Raw genomic sequence first — 21,387 nt, forward strand, 5'->3', positions numbered from 1 at the left:
ACCAACTATGCAATCTGTCGCTCGCTGTTAGTTAAATCATTTATACGACTTCTCTAAGTAGGAGTGGCTAAGTGTGTATTTAATGTACGATTTCTAATACTGTAAGAGATATAAATGTTCAGAGCAAAATGCTACGAAGATACATATTTATAACCACATCAAACATTGTATGCTCGACATGTTTTCATGTTTTTTACAGTTACGTTCATTGTCCACTGTACTAATGGAAAACGATTATACAAAATACAAAAATACTATACTGTTATTCTGAAAACGAACACTTTTGACAGCCACTTATGTTACAAAACTTGCGATTTTTACGTTACAGTTGCACTCATAGCAAACAGCACTCAATGGCCAGTTTGAAAGTTTCTTCTCCAAAAGTTGCTGTCATGGGTGCTGGTATTATCGGTCTTTCTACGGCTCTTTGTATAAAGGAAACCATACCTTCTGTTGACCTAACACTTATTGCAGATAAATTTGACAATGAAACTTTGAGTAGCGAAGCTGGTGGACTGTTTGGTCCGGATGTAAGCATTGGACCCAATGAAAAGGTTTTCAGGAACGCCATCTATGCGAAATAAATTGTAAATAAATCAATCAAAATGGGGCCCGGGCTGGCCAGATAATTTAAGGCGTTGGACTCACTACACAATTTGACCAGGAACATTTGTAAATTTCGATTATTGCAAACCGTTCAGCCCCAGCATGGCCCAGTGGTTAAGGCACTGGACTAGTAATCTGAGGGTCGCAGGTTCGCATCCCGGTCGCGCCAAACATGCTAGCCCTTTCAGCCGTGGGGGCGTTATAATGTGACGTCAATCCCACTATTCGTTGGTAAAAGAGTAGCAGAAGAGTTGGCAGTGGGTGGTGATGACTAGCTGCCTTCCCTCTAGTCTTATACTGCTAAATTAGGGTCGGCTAGCACAGATAGTCCTCTAGTAGCTTTGTGCGAAATTCAAAACAAACATCAAATAATTCCTACAAAACAATAAAATTAATGAAAAGTTCAGATTTAGAAAAAGAAGACCTAAGAAGGTTAAAATGTTGTTCTCTACTATATTTTGCCAAAGTGTTAATATCCATGCCAGCTGTAATGATTTATATTTTTACTTCAAATGGGTTTCTCGTCATCACTGGTTTCAGTATTTAATACCCCAGACAAGCTTTTCTTGGTAGATTTTATATCTTACCACAAATAACACAAACCAAACAATCCTGGCTGACCCATAATTTCTAGTAAAAACTGCTACTATTAAAAAGCTGTCAGCTTTTGGTAACCAACACATAAAATGTATTCCTTGTACTTTCCCCTCCTACCTGAAGTATGCTACCTACTTTCTTTTTCCACATCAACTACAGCCTCAAGTTGTGGATTTGAATGTTTCTTTATACATCCAGCGGAACACCAAATGCTGTCTGTTCAACTTTTTTCAAGAAAAGAAACAAGTCAAGACTGCGACAACAAATAGATCTTTCATCTCCGGAAGGAATCGAGATTACATTTTCAACCTTACTCAAGAAACTGATGTCTAATGTTTGTTTATCTTGGATAAAGTTTGGTAGTCATACCTTGCCATCCAAAATACTTCACTCAACATACAGGACATCAAAGAGTCAAAGGGTAGATACGATAAAACATCCTACTTACAAAACCAGGTATCGCCACGGACAACTACTCAATATCCCTTTATATCTTCGTTCAATATCTCATCTCAATAACAGTAACATGAACAGATTATCACCAGAAAGACAGACGTTTGCCACAGAAAAGTGCATTAGTCGATCTAATAGTGATATTTACTTAAGAATAGCATCACCAATATACCAAACAACAAAGGGAAGTTAACAAAAACATTCCTACCGGTTGGAACTGAAGATCTTTACGAACTTTCTAAACGCAGCGCACCCCAAAGTTTTGGAATCTAGTCACATTTATAGTATGTGAACACGTATAAACCTGAGCGAGATTTAAGAGCTTTCCACAGCCTTTTTATTTGAAAGCTAAAGTTGTACAACTATGAAAAGTGAAACCAATTTAAACATGGTGGTTTCTTTGGATACTAACCTTTATCTCGATCATGATAATGACGAGTTTTTGGACATAAGTTCATTTCATCAACTTGTCATAAACATAAAAATCCTGAGCTGTAACAAGGTGCGTCTTGACAAATATTCTGACTGCGTGTTCTACGTGATCAAAGTGTATTTTCAATTAACTTTTGTGGTCTCAGAAGAAGTACAAGACAAACGACGCTTTCACATTGCAAGTTGATTGAGCCCCCTAGTGACGGTATGTTTGCAGACTCGCACCAATATAAACCGGGTTTCAATACCCGTGGTAGACAGAGCACAGATAGCCCATTGTTTGGATTTGTGATTTTTGTTTTTGTTTTGGAATGGCTCACAAACAAGTCAACGGGAGATATTTAACAATATGGACTCAAGTCAGTTGTTCGTAAACATCGAAGTGTTAAGAGAATCTGAAGATTATCAAGCATCAAAATCAACCACGAATATCTGCTCCCTGGTAACAGTAGTGCCTAGAATTACTTCGTTCACAATTCATCATTTTCAACTTCAATTACAAACCATACTTAACTGTAATTCAGAGAGATGTGAAAGAGTGATGGGTGCTGAATACGACACAGTATTTTTCAACTCAATAATCAATGTTGTCATCGTGTCATTTATCTGTAAACTGTTTGAAGATGGTGAAATTTCTTATTCGTATTTGTTGTGCAGTTTACGTTCATATTTGTATTATATGTTTGTGTGTGTACGTTTCTTTTATTATGTATGCTTATCTATTAGTTAAGAGTTTACAAGAAATAATATCTTTGAAAAATTACAAATCATATTAGTCTTTAAATTTATGAATTCAATCCACACTTTTGTAGTTTCAAAAAGTATAATCTGGTTTCAATAGTTTTAATATCTTAGTAATGGTTTCTGGTTACTGTCACACGTGAGAGGGTTTTTTTTTAATACTTGCTTTTCATCATTACCAGAGTATCACATTTGAGTTTGATGCTATTAATGAGAACTGCTATTATTTTGTATTCAATTAGGTGTAAAGTCAGGTGTTAAACAAGTTTAATATACAACTAATACTGATTTTGCAGTGAACTAACTATGAGTCTTCGTCGTTACACAGCCATAAGGACAGTACTTTTCTGAATAAAATACAAATTAAATATACCTCAGAGGTTTTTATTAACTAAATCCCTTTAAACCCACCACACCAGTAGTGTAGGAACATAACAATGTACAACGTATATTTTACGTCTTGATGAATTGTGAAATAGCCTACCTCGTAGGTTGATTATTAAAACTATTTTGGAGTCTTACTGTGTCATTAAAGACCATGTCGCCACTAAGGTGCATCTTAACAATCGTTTTGTAGCATGGTTGTTTTGTTTTCTGTAAAAATACATTGTCGTGAAGTTGTTGTATAACAAGTACACCATTCTGTCACACTTTATCTCGACAGCTTTCCATAATACATATAATGTATGAAGATGATGATTTCCCAGGGTTTTGTTTCTGCACTCTGAATGCATACAAATTGGAAGGAACTTTGTCTAACAACCTTAATTTTATTTATTCGTGTGAAATAACATAAATGTTCATTTTCATCCCGAGCTGCTTGAGGTATGTGACGGTTGAACGGATAAGTCATGGAAGCGGCTTGTATAACTTTGAGTTGTATCATATTTTTATAATTAAATATTTGTTGGTCGTATTGCATAGTTTTACTTTTCACATGGGACATGCCGACAGGTTTTCTCACTTGTAGCAATACGCCACACTTTGCTTTCTATGGCTGGAATATATGACTTGTTACAGGTCTTAGAACCTCAAATTATTTTTCAGTTAGATTCTTCTACATCATGTAAAGTATAAATATATCAAATTAATATATATTACTACGACAAACAAATGTTTGAAAAACATTAATTTAAGTAGAAATTAAATTTTTAATAAGGAGCAATTTGGATAAACACTGTTATTAAATTTTAGTAGCATTATAAGGCTTCTACTAAGGAACAGAATAATTTCACTTTATTTATATAAAAGAAGATGCTACACCCATTAACACACAAAAGCAGAAACGTGAAATATCACAGTATATTATGTGTGAATAAAACATGTTCAAGTGTTTAATATGGTTTTGAAATAATTGACTGCGTAGATTTTACAGAGAATAAAGTAAGTATGTTGTAATAAAAACAAGGAAAACAAACAAAAATTTCCTGAGATATTAAACTACATCAGTCCTCAGACCCTTCACGTGCATGACGTGTGCCCTTCCTCCACAAGGTGCCCAAATCGACATTAGAATTAGAAGGTTTTTTATTTTTTACAAGCTTAAGGAGCAGGTTTGTCGAATACAAAGTTCATGCTTACCACAAATCTATCTAGTTCCAGCTATGACATATTATTGACTGTGATTTATTCAAGTCATTTATTAGTTTTTCAAAAATAAAATCCATTGAAATGTAAATGAATAAAAAATATGTAACACGATTCAAAATTCTTTGATTTCGGATGTTACTGCCATTTCATTTTGAAAAGGTTTTAAATATCTCGAAGTTTCGTTGTAAACTTTCTTCCAAACGTTAAATCGCACTAGTAAGTTGCAAATCGAGGGTTAGGGATATTATTTGCAACTTCTTTTGAAAACTAATTTGGTTGAGAAGAATGAAGAATGAATTGCAGGTTACTGAGAAGAATCTGATGGTTTACAACTTCATTTAATTCCTTTTTTTTTTTAAGAATTTGTTTAGGACTAACTAAAGAGTTAAAATGTACAGCCAGTACAAAATTTGGACGATTTTTCAAAATTCAGGTCTTACATTTTTTAACCTGAGACTGCTGTAAATAACGGCTATTTAAAGTTAGGTTGATAATGTGAAGAGTTAATTAGTGTTTGTGTTCTTAATATTTCATCCAATGTAAAATACAACTTTTTGAAAAGTTGATTTCTTATTTGGAATGTTTTATCTTAACTTTGTCTTCTTACCATTGGACTTGATTTAAACAAATGCATAAGAATTTTCCTTGTTTCTAAATTTTCTCGTATTTTTCAAAAGTGTAGTTGTGTTCATCATATTTCGTTTCCCCTAAGTGACTTAGATACGGCGTTACAAGTCGTTGTTTAAACTAAGAAAAGTTTTCTGTTATCGTTTTTAGTAATCAATAAAATCACCAAAGTTTAATTGTTTATAATTAATCAACTTAGATACTTCGCAAATGAAATCAGTTAATAATTAGTTTTTACCTTTCATTTCGGTTATATTTAATTTTTGTCTTTTGAGATAGGATTCAATTCTTGGTTAGGACGTTCGATTACGTGTTTACGAAAAGTTAAGCTTTATCCACTGAACTTGGGTTCATTTTATCAGAAATTGCCTTAATTAGCGATTTGGATGTTGTCAAGAGAGATATTGGGTACTACAACAGTGTCTATAGGTCGTTTTCTCTGAAACTGAAACTTTGTCATGGTAGTGTGATTTGCACTTTCTGTGCGACATGATGACTCACTTGAATAATTTGAATGCGAAGCTTCAGGGAACAGGTAAAATAATAAGCAAGCAATCACAGTTTATTCATGAATTTTAATTAAAGCTAAACCTCCTTGTGGAACAATTACAAAAGAATGATTTGACACATTTTGTAAAGTTGAATAGTTTTCTAAAAAGCAATAATGACTATGATTTATCTGATGCTAAAGATGATCTCTGTGTAAACCGGATCAAATCTTTATCTCAAAAATTTGAATCACGTTTCCTCGAATTTAAAAATTTGAAATTGATATTTGAGTTTTTGCATGATTCATTTCAATTTGACTTAGAAAATTTCAGTAAGGAAATTACATCTTTTTTTGTCTTTGGACAAGTGTGGATTTGACGACGAAATGCTTACCCTGCAAAGGTGTAGAACACATAAAAGGTAAACAACAATGTTCTATCAGAGAGATGTGGCTCACTATTCTGATAAATGAGTCTTCCAATTTCAAAATTATTTTCCATGTTTGGATCCACATAGGAATGTGAGTCAACATTTTCTACGCTAGATTTTCTTAACTTTAGATACAGATCTCGGCTTATTGACAAATTTAAAAGCAGAGCTGAGATGCTCATTGAGCATAGATATTAAGACAAATTTCATGAAACTTGTTGATGAAAACTTCCATCAATTTTCACATGGAAGGTTAATTGAAATGCAATTATTTTGATTAAACTAATATCTTTCAAGTTGTTGTTTTTTTGTTGTTGTTAATAGTGTGGCCAACGTTGTTTTCATTAGCCACAGTTACTATGAAAAATACGTTGCCCACTCCTGCTGTAAGCCTTCAGATTTTCCACGGCAGAATTGTTAGGGTTTTAAAAAAAAAGGATTAAGGCACTATAGAATATTTAAATATTTCTGTTATTTTGAAAAGGTTTAGTAGACTTTAACTCCGTTTGTGCTGAGTTAGAGATTCAACTAGTTAAAGCAGTGTTTATCTTAACTCTATTTAGAAAAAAACATCAGTTGGTATACAAGAAAGTTTAAAAGGCTATCGTAACCTGTAAAGATTTTCTATGTATTTTGGATTTAAGTTTTTACTTTTTCTTATGTTTATTTTTCAAACTTTAATTTGACGCAGACAAATTAACAGAAACGTACAGACAATTTAAAGTTGAACGCATTTATCCTGATTTAGATGTGTAATAAACAACTTGGAATTAAGTCAAAATTTTAAACATCTAGAGATTTGTCTCGATGTTTTTACTGGGCTGTAAGAACAACTGAGAAGTTACAGTAATGTAAGGTTTGATTGATTTTTATAGGATGTACTTTATTAAATATTTTATAACAATCTTTAGCTCTGTTATAACTAACAGGCAACTTATAATTTAAATCACTTTTAAAAGGACTTGAATTTTAATACAATGATTTCCGTCTTCACCTTATTTTCCAAGCAGTAGCTATGCTTTAACAAAAGCTAACTAAAGGCAATTATATAAAATTGCTTAATTTTGAATTAGTAGACGACTACTTTACCTCAGTTCTTTTTTTTAACAATTTAACAGATTTTGGGAGAACTGTAAAGGAAATTTCACCATATGTTTCAAAAATCTTTTATATTCTATCTATTTTTCACCTTATCGTTCTCTCTTTTCCTAACATTTCTTCTCAGGAGTTCGTAAGTCTTCTACTAGGCTACATTTTTCAAACTCTGACAAACAAATACTGGAATCTATTCCTTGAAGTGCAAAGTTTCTTATTACTTGAATTCCGAGTTTTACAAACACCACTAATTATTTGACATCCTTCCGTTCGGTTTCTGAATTATTCATATTTTCCAGAAGTCTTCTTTATTCAAGTTCCCCGGTATTCTTTCAAAAGTTTATATTATCTATCCTCAAACCTACTTACTAGAGCTACGTAGTCAGCAATAAGGGTACATGCGTTACTTTAACTGTTAGTTTACATTATAAAAATTCCAAACACCTAAGCTGCAAGAGTTGTGAAGTTTTCTAAGTGAACATTATCAAAGTATCGAGGTCTTTCGAAAATATAAATTTCTCTGTAAATGTCGAAGATAAACATTTGAAATTTGAATCACATCATCAGAGAGACCACAAATATATGAAATACGTAACCTTTTTATCTGAAAGTATAACTTAACAATAACGCTGTTTAATAATCTAACAACTGTCAAAATGACCAGCAGCACCAAACAAGGGAGTTTCTTTAAATAAATATACATGTAATGTTCTTTTTTTTCCTGAAATGTTCATATTATTTTGGATTTAACCTACGCTGGTTTGTACAAAATATTTTATAAGTGTCAGAGTATTATTTAAGATGCAGTTAACCTATCACCTTACTATTTAATTTGAAATCAAATTATTGTGGGAAAAAATCAAATGGATGTTTCACACGTTGTATTCTACAACATAAGTACATTAAGGTACAATAAACTATTTCCATTTATGATTAGAAAACAAACTTAAAAATAAATTTATGTAAAACTTTTGAAACTTATGAGAGTAAAATACAATTGTACATTTAATGCAACATTTTCTTTTTGATGAAGTGAAAGTTATTAAATGTTTGTGAAAAAAATGAAACACAAAAAGTTGTTTCAGGAAAATTTTATTTCAATTATACATAGAAAAGTTGACAGTAGTTAAAATAAGACATTAATGTAAAACGTTATTTTATTACTAAACTTTAGAATTCAGTGAAACTGGAAACTACACTAACAACACTAACTAGCACAGGTATTGCCCTCTTTTAATGCTGAGATTCACTGTTATTATTTTAAGATTCTTTCTCTAGATTGTTGTAGAATATACTCAGCTAATATTTTGTATTTGAAGGGTTAAGCAAGACTAAATATTTTAAGAAAAGCCTCATTTTGATTTCACGTGAGTTGAAAACTCCTGTTAGCACCTAAATCTTTTAAAAAATAAGAAACAAATATCAGTTATTTCATGGTTCTTAGCAGCCATTCTTTTTATTAAACCTACTATATTTTCTATCAAAAATGAAAATAATACTTAAAATATAATTTTTGAGTTACAGAAAATAGAAATGTTTTTCTCTCCTGGCTTAAGTTGACTTCCAGAATATTTTTTTTTCCCACAGAAGAAAATAGCATTGCATACTCGTGAATCATAGATGACTCACGTGACTTGAAACATTTAACATTTCTTGAAGCAATACTACCGCATGTTTTGCAGTTCCCCAAGATAAACCAATACCATGACTTCCGTGGCCATAATTGTGTACAACCTAAAAAAATATAAATGTTTATTTTCAATGATATTGTTAATCTTTAGCCTTTTATCTTGAAATGCTCTTAAAAAGAGACTGTATAGATAAACACCAAACATTAATATACAGCATATATCTCCTACATTTTAAAATTTTTAATTCATAACAGTGATCCAAAAATTAATTTTAAAACAAATTTTGGGACACTCCGTTTCATGCTTAAAACTTGTAAATATTGTATGTTAAAACTTATGAGATGAATCAAACTTGTAATATGCAAAAACGGCTCGCTTGGGCTGAGAAAACACTTTTACATAGAAGAGCGAACAACGTTTCGACCTTCTTCGGTCATCGTCAGGTTCACAAAGGTGACGATGACCGAAGAAGGTCGAAACGTTGTTCGCTCTTCTATGTAAAAGTGTTTTCTCAGCCCAAACGAGCCGTTTTTGCATATAAATTTCTCAACAAGTGGGTTTCTCGTCATCACTGATCAAACTTGTAATAATCAATTAATCTGAAGGAAAGAATTAATAAATAAAATAACTTTTGTAGAATAAACTAGTTTTATACCTTTTTGGAACAATAATGAATTTAATTTTAAGATCTTTTTAAATGTCCTCACTAATCAGCAATGATTCTTCTCTTCTTTTTATTCAGGAATGATGTAAGAGGTATAAACTAGAAAAAAGTCTGAGAGAACTTGATTCCCAAAGAAAAACATACTGTGTATATATGAAATTCATATTTCTTTAAATTGTGCGGGGATTTATGACAAATTATTTAAAGAAGTGTACTATAACTCTCAACATTTTGTGGTGAATGACACGTAAACAAAATAGTTGGAATGTTTTGTGTCATTTGGTTACTTTAAAATTTATTTTTAAATAAACTACTTATAATAAAATAGATCTTTTAAGGGATGTTTTAAGGCTAAGTGTATGAGTGTAGCTGTCAAAATAAACACAAGTATCAAGGGAGAAGACTGGATAGATCGAAGAGTCCAAAGTTCAAGAAGTAACACTGCTGAATACTTTCAATACTGGGCATGTTGTAAATCGTAATAAATCACGTTGTTTGGTCAAAGAGATACACAAAGCTCTTGTAGTGGCAAGCGATTGTTTGCTGGCGACCTTCTCTCTGGTCAGTTTTTCAAAATTTCAAAATGTGCACATAAAATACCGTTCATGTTGAAAATTCGTACTCTTTTACCAATGGACAGCTAAATCTGAGTAAATGCTAAAGATGAAAAATTTTTAGATACTCTCGTAGGCCTAACTCCAAATATTTATTACTCATAAGGTTACATAAGGAATTTTTAAAGATTAGACGTATAAGTGTGCAGCTTAAAAAAATAATGACTATGCAAATAATGTACGGTTCATTAGTTATTGTTCATTCTGTTCTTCATAACTCAATCTACCAGGTTCTAACTGAGCCTTAGTTGTTCATTCTGTTCTTCATATCTCAATCTACCAGGTTCTAACTGATCCTTAGTTGTTCATTCTGTTCTTCATATCTCAATCTACCAGGTTCTAACTGATCCTTAGTTGTTCATCCTGTACTTCATATCTCAATCTACCAGGCTCTAACTGAGCCTTAGTTGTTCATTCTGTTTTTCATATCTAAATCTACCAGGTTCTAACTGATTATTAGTTGTTCATTCTGTTCTTCATATCTCAATCTACCAGGTTGTAACTGATATTTAGTTGTTCATTTTGTTCTTCATATTTCAATCCACCAGGTTCTAACTGAGCCTTAGTTGTTCATTCTGTTCTTCATATCTCAATCTACCAGGCTCTAACTGATCCTTAGTTGTTCATTCTGTTCTTCATATCTCAATCTACCAGGTTCTAACTGAGCCTTAGTTTGTCATCCTGTACTTCATATCTCAATCTACCAGGTTCTAACTGAGCCTTAGTTGTTCATTCTGTTTTTCATATCTAAATCTACCAGGTTCTAACTGATTATTAGTTGTTCATTCTGTTCTTCATATCTCAATCTACCAGGTTGTAACTGATATTTAGTTGTTCATTTTGTTCTTCATATTTCAATCCACCAGGTTCTAACTGAGCCTTAGTTGTTCATTCTGTTCTTCATATCTCAATCCACCAGGTTCTAACTGATCTTAGTTGTTCATTCTGTTCTTCATATCTCAATCTACCAGGTTCTAACTGAGCCTTAGTTGTTCATTCTGTTCTTCATATCTCAATCTACCAGGTTCTAACTGAGCCTTAGTTGTTCATCCTGTACTTCATATCTCAATCTACCAGGTTCTAACTGAACCTTAGTTGTTCATTCTGTTCTTCATATCTCAATCTACCAGGTTCTAACTGATCCTTAGTTGTTCATTCTGTTCTTCATATCTCAATCTACCAGGTTCTAACTGATCCTTAGTTGTTCATTCTGTTCTTCATATCTCAATCCACCAGGTTCTAACTGATACTTAGTTGTTCATTCTGTTCTTCATATTTCAATCTACCAGGTTCTAACTGAGCCTTAGTTGTTCATTCTGTTCTTCATATCTCAATCTACCAGGTTCTAACTGATCCTTAGTTGTTCATTCTGTTCTTCATATCTCAATCTACCAGGTTGTAACTGATCCTTAGTTGTTCATTTTGTTCTTCATATTTCAATCCACCAGGTTCTAACTGAGCCTTAGTTGTTCATTCTGTTCTTCATATCTCAATCTACCAGGTTCTAACTGAACCTTAGTTGTTCATTCTGTTCTTCATATCTCAATCCACCAGGTTCTAACTGATCCTTAGTTGTTCATTCTGTTCTTCATATCTCAATCTACCAGGTTCTAACTAATCCTTAGTTGTTCATTTTGTTCTTCATATCTCAATCTACCAGGTTCTAACTGAGCCTTAGTTGTTCATATCTCAATCTACCAGGTTCTAACTGATCCTTAGTTGTTCATTTTGTACTTTATATCTCAATCTACCAGGTTCTAACTGATCCTTAGTTGTTCATCCTGTACTTCATATCTCAATCTACCAGTTTCTAACTGATCCTCAGTTGTTCATCCTGTACTTCATATCTCAATCTACCAGGTTCTAACTGATACTTAGTTGTTCATTCTGTTCTTCATATTTCAATCTACCAGGTTCTAACTGATCCTTAGTTGTTCATCCTGTACTTCATATCTCAATCTACCAGGTTCTAACTGAGCCTTAGTTGTTCATTCTGTTCTTCATATCTCAATCTACCAGGTTCTAGCTGATCCTTAGTTGTTCATTCTGTTCTTCATATCTCAATCTACCAGGTTCTAACTGAGCCTCAGTTGTTCATTCTGTTCTTCATATCTCAATCTACCAGGTTCTAACTGATCCTTAGTTGTTCATTTTGTTCTTCATATCTCAATCTACCAGGTTCTAACTGAGCCTTAGTTGTTCATTTTGTACTTCATGTCTCAATCTACCAGGTTCTAACTGATCCTTAGTTGTTCATCCTGTACTTCATATCTCAATCGACCAGGTTCTAACTGATCCTTAAGTGTTCATTCTGTACTTCATATCTCAATCTACCAGGTTCTAACTGAGCCTTAGTTGTTCATTCTGTTCTTTATATCTCAATCTACCAGGTTCTAACTGATCCTTAGTTGTTCATTCTGTTCTTCATATCTCAATCCACCAGGTTCTAACTGAGCCTTAGTTGTTCATTCTGTTCTTCATATCTCAATCTACCAGGCTCTAACTGATCCTTAGTTGTTCATTCTGTTCTTCATATCTCAATCTACCAGGTTCTAACTGAGCCTTAGTTATTCATCCTGTACTTCATATCTCAATCTACCAGGTTCTAACTGAGCCTTAGTTGTTCATTCTGTTCTTCATATCTCAATCTACCAGGCTCTAACTGATCCTTAGTTGTTCATTTTGTTCTTCATATCTCAATCTACCAGGTTGTAACTGAGCCTTAGTTGTTCATTCTGTTCTTCATATCTCAATCCACCAGGTTCTAACTGATCCTTAGTTGTTCATTCTGTTCTTCATATCTCAATCTACCAGGTTCTAACTGAGCCTTAGTTGTTCATCCTGTACTTCATATCTCAATCGACCAGGTTCTAACTGATCCTTAGTTGTTCATTCTGTACTTCATATCTCAATCTACCAGGTTCTAACTGAGCCTTAGTTGTTCATTCTGTTCTTTATATCTCAATCTACCAGGTTCTAACTGATCCTTAGTTGTTCATTCTGTTCTTCATATCTCAATCTACCAGGTCGTGCCTCCTGTTTTCACATGAAGCTCATTTGATGTTAACATTTTTATGAATAGATGAAAACAGTCATGCAATTCTATCCAATTAAAATTACCCATCAACAGTTCAGTCTAGTAGAAGAAACTGCATAATATTATTGATGAATAATCCCTCTTCACAGTAAACTCGATGTAAAAATGAACTAAATTTCTATAAAAGCCAAGACCGGAACCTATAATGATAGTCAAGGGTCCCTATGTGTTATCAGAGTGTGCCCTGATAACATCAAAAAGACTTCCAAGTTTTTGTTTGATTATTTGTTTGTAGTTAAGCACAACACTACACAATGGGTTGTCTGTGGTCTGCCCACCACGAGAATTGTAAGCCGGTTTTTAGTGTGTGTTGTAGGTCCGCAGACACACCGCTATGCTACTGGGGGGGATGAGCCTCTAAGTATCGACAGAAATGTCTCTACACACTGAAAACAGAATACAACCACATTATCAAGTAAATAGAATAAGAAAGCAAGTTCCCTGGATTTTACAGAATTATATGAGACGTATTCGAGATGTTGTCACATTCACAGATCCTTTTCTGGCTGATGTAACGCAGCGAAATAACAGGTGTAATTAAATGTTAACATGTGATGCAGTAAAGTAAATACTGGTCCGAAGGACTGTGACTCACACTAGCATAATACTGGAACAAGCTATATACACAGATGTAGATGCTGTGATTTGGAGTAAAGAAGACAACCATCAACTGTTCAGCAAGAAAGTGACTGTGTGATTAAACCATGTCTCATTGAGTTGGTTAATCAATTTTCGAAATTTAAATGGGACGATGATTCAATGTGATATGTTACAAAGAACGTTATCATGTTTATATAAAAATCAAGTCCACATATGAAGTTTGAAAGAAGAGTATTAAAGTACTTTTGTTGTAAGGTTATGTCTTATTATGTAGTTAATAAGTAAATACATATGTACTTGTGTAGGTTTAAGTATCAATTTATCGTTAAGTTAAGAAGTGGTAATAAAGATACTTATGTAAGTATTTGGTATTTTCAATCCTGATGACATGTTATGCGATACATAGACGAAAGAACAAGGACAGACCCCCTAAGATTTAATCATAGCTATCACTGAATTAGAAATGATTACTTGATGAAGGGCAGCCAGTCAGTAGCAACCGCTGTCCATTCAGTTACGCTTAACCGAATATTGGGATTGTACGTCTCTGTCAAAACGTAATCACAATTCAAGTTTTAAGCGTTCAGTAGTATATCGCTATATGAATCTTGGATTTCCCAATACACAGCTCTTCAAGCTAATCTCTAGGTCTTACCCAGCTCGATCTCGTGCTGGTCTGAGTATGATTGTACGAGTAACAAGTGAATATTAACATATTTAGAGTTAGAAGATGAATAGTGGTCTAAATGATTCTGCAATTTTGACTGATCATTATAGTAAAGATTTTATCAAGTGAGACAATTTATCATTTTATGTAAAACTCAGGGAATAAATTTACGTGTGGCAGTTTCGGTGTGATCACAGTTTTATTTGATATGCAACTTATAGCAGAAAACAACAGCTAAAAAATCATGTGCATATAAATGAACAAAATAACTACTGATAACATTAATTATTTTTTAGGTTTAATATTACACAACACACATGCTGTTTCAGTAGACATAACTTCAGCATTAAAAAACACTTGGATATTTTGAAACGTATTTTTAAACAAAGTTAATACAGATGCTTTTAATATTAACCTTATAAAATTATGTTATTATAAATATTTTATACCTTCTGAGTTCCATGCTTCAATTTTATTGTCTCTTTCTCGACACGAACAGGCTGGCGGAAGGGTCTAAGTCCGACCCACTCCCACAAAATTTCTGCTTTCTAAAAAGATGTGTTGTAAACATCTTAAATTATTCTCACATGAATTATATGATTCAGTGTAGGTATGCTCACAAAAGCACCGGCTACAGAAGGTACAGGTATGAACACATAAAATTGTTTTGAGGAACTATGAAAGCACACTTTATTAACTAAAAAAAGATTTATTTAATTTTTGTAGTGCATATCTGTGTATAGAAAATATTAATACTAGAAATAAGTGACCTTATAAGACCAAAATATTGTTCATTTTTAATTAAACAATCAACGTTTCGCTTTACAACTTCTTCAGGATCGTTTGCCAAAACACAAACCGAAAACAACAAAAAATAACTTATTGTATTAGGAACAAAGTTAACTTATTTTTAACAATGAATGTAAATGGTGATTGTTGTTTTGCACAAACTCACAACATTTACGTAAAAACATCATTGGAGCATTAACAAAAAAATTAACTTAAAATTGTTTTTGAGAAAATGGGTTAATAAAAATGGACTATTTTATTAATGTACAGTTCACAATAATGTGATTATGAAGCAAACAATATTATGACTTAATATGTGTGTATATATATATATATATATATATATATTATTTATGTGCAAGTTGAATAACATGTGATAAATCAATCAGCCTGTCGATACTTAAAACTTTGTTTAATGCTCATTTTATCTTGTTTTAACTTTGTGAGAACAAAACTTTTTACACCAACATTTGCTATGACGTGAACATCGTTTCTAAGTTGGCAAAGCATTGGTATTAGATCTATCGTATTTTGTAACACGACATTCTTTAATCAACCATTTGGGAGTTTTGAGAAAAAAGTAACGTGTGTAACAGTGTTTCAACCATATTAAATCTGTCACATCAACTTCCGACGACGCTTTCACTCTGCAGAACTTCTCAGACTAACTGGGACACAACAAACACTATAATGGTCGAAACATTGTTTAATAAGCCATACAACAACGATTGTTTGGGGGTGAAAAACCATAAGAAAATGAACAAATGATGTATTGTTGAAAATATGATAGGCCTAATACCAGGGTCTTATAAGTGTAATTAATCACAATTATTTATACTTCAGAAACATTAAGAAATTAATAATAAACTACATACTGTAATCGTTATTCCTAATATGATTAGTCAGTTTTATTTACTACACGTTAAGAAAAACTTCATATGAAAGTAGTTTAGATTACAATTATTTCAAGATGGCTTGTTCATCTTATGTTTTATAAGAGCGCCATTTTAGAAATTGTCACTTTATGAACCCTTATAGCATAGCATATAAATCTTTAATCACATTTCCTTATTTACATCTAATTAACTAAAAGTTAAGTACCTCAAGGCTCGGTACAAGTCGGATACATCTTTCCCAAATGGACCGTCGGTCATAACAAGACAAGTCAGTTTTCCAATTTCCTAGTTCTTTAGTGCCTCCTAGTGTTACATAATCAGTCCTAAAGAGTTGCGAAAAGTAATTTTCATTTCAACGAAAAATACTTTCATATTACTTTTATAAGCAAAATTTGTGAAGCTTAAATTGTTCACCTCAGAGGAATATCTTACAAAATATAGCATAACATAGTAACAATTACATTTCATAGAATGAATAATATTATTTGTGCTAATAAGAATAAGTAACCATCATGATATTTTCTTACAATATTGTATATTTTTCTTTTGGAGATTGCTAAAGGTTTGTTTTCGTATAAGAAACATTTTTATAAGTATTTATAAGATAAGATTAATTATTTGTTTCACATAATGAATTTTACCACAATATGAGTTGTCAATGAGAAACATGCTTCTGAAGCTAAGTTGTGTAGTTGGTAAGATAGGAAGAATTTTTTAAATATAAACATAAAAGCAAAGAATCATCATTTGCGTATGATGTATCAATAACTGATACGTCACTGACTAGAAAGATATCAACAGTTACTAGCTAGGTTCTATCATGTATTCTTATATACCTATCACTTATACAGCAATTTTAAAATCTATTCGATACTAGTTACACAAGATAAGTTGTGGGTTACCAATAACTGACAAGTACAGGTTATTACTGGGTGAAAAGATGGTAACAATTACCAGCCATAACATTCACTTCGCTACATTTATTGGTTAAATAGATATAATTACTGTAAGTTATACCAGTTAGAATTCTAAATTCACTAAACATGAAATAGAAAGGCGAAGAACAAATCATGATAAGGATCTACGCTCAATCCATTGTTGTTTTCTTAAAGACTACAATAATTCAAAAATACAAAAAAGAGAGAAAATATATGAAACATAGTTGCCAAGAAATAAATTCTAATAAAAATATAAAATAACAATGTCATTTTACACTACACTTAAATTTAGTATAAATTATCTAACAAATTTTCAATAGAACCAATTAGCCATTTCAAGATTTCTTTTTTAAATTTCATCTCATTATGTTGTCTTTCACAGACAACGTTAATAATCTATAAAGTTTATGGTCAAAGAACTTGGGATATATTTTTTGCAGTTTTCTTGGTCTCAAATGGAATATTCATTGAGTTACCAAATTTATATTGATATTACTTGTTCACTAATACATACAACTTTTGAAGTTAATTTCCTAGTAGTCATTAATTAAACTTACCAAAAATATTTCTAATGTAATTTGTAGAATTTTCTTTTGGTTTTGGTTTGAATTTCACGCAAAGCTATCTGTGCTAGCCGTCTCTAATTCAGCAGTTAAGAAACGATTGAATGCAGCAGTTTAGGTGATGATAGATTGTGTGGGAAGCTTGTTTATGTTTCGTGGAAGTTGTTAGCCAATCACCGACATTCTTTATTTATTTATTTTATAATGAATACATTTATATAATTTTTCACTAATATATATCCCATTTATTTATTTCTACCTTGTTTATTATTTGTGTATAAAGTGTGTTTGAAATATACAGTTTGGACCTATCAGTTGTTATATAACCTCACATTACACCGGAATGGCTAAGCGTGTTAAGGCGTGCGACTCGCAATTTGAGGGTCGCGGGTTCGCATCCCGGTCGCACCAAACATGCTTGCCCTTTTTAGCCGTGGGGGCGTTATAATGTTATGGTCAATCCAACTATTCGTTGGTAAAAGAATAGCCCAAGAGTTGGCGGTAGGTGGTGATGACTAGTTGCCTTCCCTCTAGTCTTACACTGCTAAATTAGGGACGGCTAGCACAGATAGCCCTCGAGTAGTTTTGTGCGAAATTCCAAAACAAACAAACTTTCTTTTTTATTCAGTTAGCTGTAAATTACGTGTGTATTGAGTCAATTATTATGTAAAAATAATTATGTAATTAGATTACAAATACACTTAAAGTTGTGACAAACATTTTCTTAGCCACCCGTGGAAGCTTGGAATTGGAAGGCTTCACTAAACATAATAAACGTTTCCGTCTGAATTCAATACAATGTAAAATTTTGAATATCAAAATCCACTATTAGTATTAGGAAATCACATGTGATAGATATTTAACACATTCTGCGTTTGCAAACAGATTTAATTCGTTAATACTTACCCTGGAATGACGTAAGTGTGTTCTGCAAAATAAAAATGCTTGATCCATGGAGCTGAGACCTAATATGTAATATAAAAAATAAATTAATATTTTTGAATTGATAAACATAGTTTAAACTTCACGACATGCAAATAAAACTATGTAACATCATATAAGTAACATTTCTGACTGAGATGAATTAAAACATACAAATTATGAAACATCATGGTAATTAACATTCCTGACCGAGACGAATTAAAATACACAAATTATGGAACATCATCTAAGTATTGGATTCAACATTGAATGGAACATCATTGGATTTCTGACTAAAATGGATTAAAACATTTAAGTTGTGGGGCATCGTGGTATGTAACAATTTTGACCAAGATGGATTAAAATACACAAATTATAAAAGGTCATCTAAGTAGCATTTCTGTGTGTGGTTTCTTATAGCAAAGCCACATCAGGCTATCGGCCTTGTCCACCGAAGGGAATCAAACCCATGATTTTAGTTCTGTAAATCCGAAGACTTACCGCTGTTCCAGCGGGATACAGTGACATATCTGACCGAGATGAATTAAAATACATAAATTATGGAACATCGTGGTAAGTAACATTTATGACTGAGTTAAATTAAAATACACCAACTATTGAACATCATTAAATTAATATTTCTAACTGAGATAATTATTATAAGTCTGTCAAACAGCAACTACCTTTCCAAATGTGCATCATTTAATATGGGAATGATAACTCGTATTTTCACAGAAATAAAATGTCGCTTTACATATTATATAAAATCTGCAGTAGAAATATTTTTTCCCTGCACAATGATCCACCTTATAAATCAACGAAAATGTTATAGAACTACCTTGATTACTTGTCCACGCACCGGTGTCAAGTATTTGTCATCGAACAGCTGTTTTGACCCCAGTCCTGTACAGTTGACCAGAACATCAAACTGCCCAGCTAGCTGCAAATAAAAATAATTAATTTTGTCAAATTATCCCAACTAGTAAAACAATATGCATTCATAAATGTACAATGTTGGAAATAGCCAATAATGATAATACAGTTATTTCAAGGATCAAAAAATACTTTTAGTTATAATAAATAAGTTTATTCGTAGGATATAAAAGTAACTAATAGATATAAGAATGTCCTCCCCAGGAAGTAAAAATATACTAACAACTATAATAAAATTATTCCTAGGCTATAAAAAGTAGTTAATATGGCTTCTCGTAAGATAAAAGATAACTAAAGGCTATAATAAGTAATCCCCAGGATAAACAACTAACAGTTATAATACAATTATTCATACGCTATAAAAAGTAGTTAATATGGCTTCTCATAAGATAAAATATAACTAATGGCTATAATAAGTAATCCCCAGGATAAATAACTAGCAGCTATTCCTGTGCCAGAAAGTAATAGTTAGAATACAGTAATTCCTAATATAAACAATAATTATTATCTATAGTATACTTATTGTTAGAATGAAAGTAACTATGTTTAACATTCAACTAATTAATGTGATAAATTGTTCGATTTTTGTAGCTCTCGTGTTAAGATTAAATTTTGTTCTAGTCCTTGCTCTAATGACAAGTGAGTGGTAAGAATTTTAAATCTTCTGAAGTGGATAGGGAGAGTGTTTTATGTTGATAATCTAGTTTTGTTGGTGTCTGTAAATTTCTAAAATACAATTTCTTTCCTTTTTCTATTATGAAATATAAATCGAATGACGATGATTGACAATACACGTAGGTCACTTTCATTGGTGTCTTCTTAAGCTTTTGCTTGAATTGATAAGTTTAACTGCACTCAACTGTGTGTTTGTTCTTAGTACCTCTGCTCAAAGTCCCCCGCTGGTACAGCGGTAAGTCTACGAATTTAAAACGCTAAAATCAGGGATTCGATTCGATGTGGCTTTGCTATAAGAAAAACACGCAAACCTCTGGTGAAGCCGTCTGGCGGTGGGATCAATGTAATCAAGTTCTCAACTTGGACGAAGGCCCGACATGGCCAGGTGGGTTAAGGCGTTCGACTCGTAATCTGAGGGTTGCGGGTTCGAATCTCCGTTGCACCAAACATGCTCGTCCTTTCAGCCGTGGGGGCGTTATTATGTGACGGTCAATCCCACTATTCGTTGATAAAAGAGTAGCCCAAGAGTTGGCGGTGGGTGGTGATGACTAGCTGCCTTCCCTCTAGTCTTACGCTGCTAAATTAGGGATGATTGGGGCGCAGATAGCCCTCGAGTAGCTTTGCGCGAAAATTAAGAAACAAAAACAAAAACTTGGACGAGCATAACGAATAGAAATACAATAATAATATAAAAAAGGAAATTAAAAAAAAACTTTAAAGATCTTATCCACAGCTTAACCTGAATCTTTAAAACTATTAAACAAACTAAGATTCATGTTTTCTTTTACGGACAAAACTTTTGTTAAGATTTTTATTTTATTTTAAGCATTCCTTTGTGCATACCTAAGACACAAAAAACACCGGAAATTAAAACCCTGTACCTTATTACAAACACGTGTTGAGAATGCTGGGGTACAGTGATATTCATCCAGTCAAGCAGCAACACAAAACTATTATACAAGCCACAATGAAAGTGATCTATGTGCATTGGAAACCATCGTCATTCAACTTAGAAGACTACAGGTTAACAAAAGAAAACAGGCTCTACTTCTGAAACTAAAACTGAAACTCATAAAGATTTCAACATATGAATTATAAGAAATGTAACTGAAAGGAACCTGACATTTAAATATGTAAACATGACTAAATAATAAAAATATACTACCTACCTCTTTAAAACTTTTGATATTAGTACATTGTATTTTTACTCCTTTACGTTCGATCCTACATGGTGAAAAAAGGAAGTATTTATGAACGTGATCCACAAATTAGAATTGTAAGTATTTTAGAATTTGTAATTTAATTAGAAGTTTATAATTATAGAAAGTAATGTCCCCATA

At 32.5% G+C, this 21,387-nt stretch overlaps 1 protein-coding gene across 1 annotated transcript in view; it reads right to left on the bottom strand.

Moving 5' to 3' along the window:
• Positions 1 to 8,138: 8,138 nt before the first annotated feature.
• Positions 8,139 to 21,387, bottom strand: part of LOC143240189 (D-aspartate oxidase-like) — a 32,898-nt gene continuing 19,649 nt past the window's right edge. Inside the window, exons 6-11 of the mRNA XM_076482256.1 lie at positions 21,217 to 21,271; positions 19,278 to 19,379; positions 18,425 to 18,483; positions 16,223 to 16,340; positions 14,782 to 14,880; positions 8,139 to 8,793 (exon numbers count right to left, since the gene is read on the bottom strand). Of these exons, the coding sequence (XP_076338371.1) occupies positions 8,674 to 8,793; positions 14,782 to 14,880; positions 16,223 to 16,340; positions 18,425 to 18,483; positions 19,278 to 19,379; positions 21,217 to 21,271 (553 nt within the window). The 3' untranslated portion in view covers positions 8,139 to 8,673. The remainder of the gene's footprint in view (positions 8,794 to 14,781; positions 14,881 to 16,222; positions 16,341 to 18,424; positions 18,484 to 19,277; positions 19,380 to 21,216; positions 21,272 to 21,387) is intronic.

Source organism: Tachypleus tridentatus, chromosome 2 (genome assembly GCF_004210375.1).
Source record: "Tachypleus tridentatus isolate NWPU-2018 chromosome 2, ASM421037v1, whole genome shotgun sequence".
In the NCBI taxonomy this organism is placed as follows: Eukaryota; Metazoa; Arthropoda; class Merostomata; order Xiphosura; family Limulidae; genus Tachypleus; species Tachypleus tridentatus.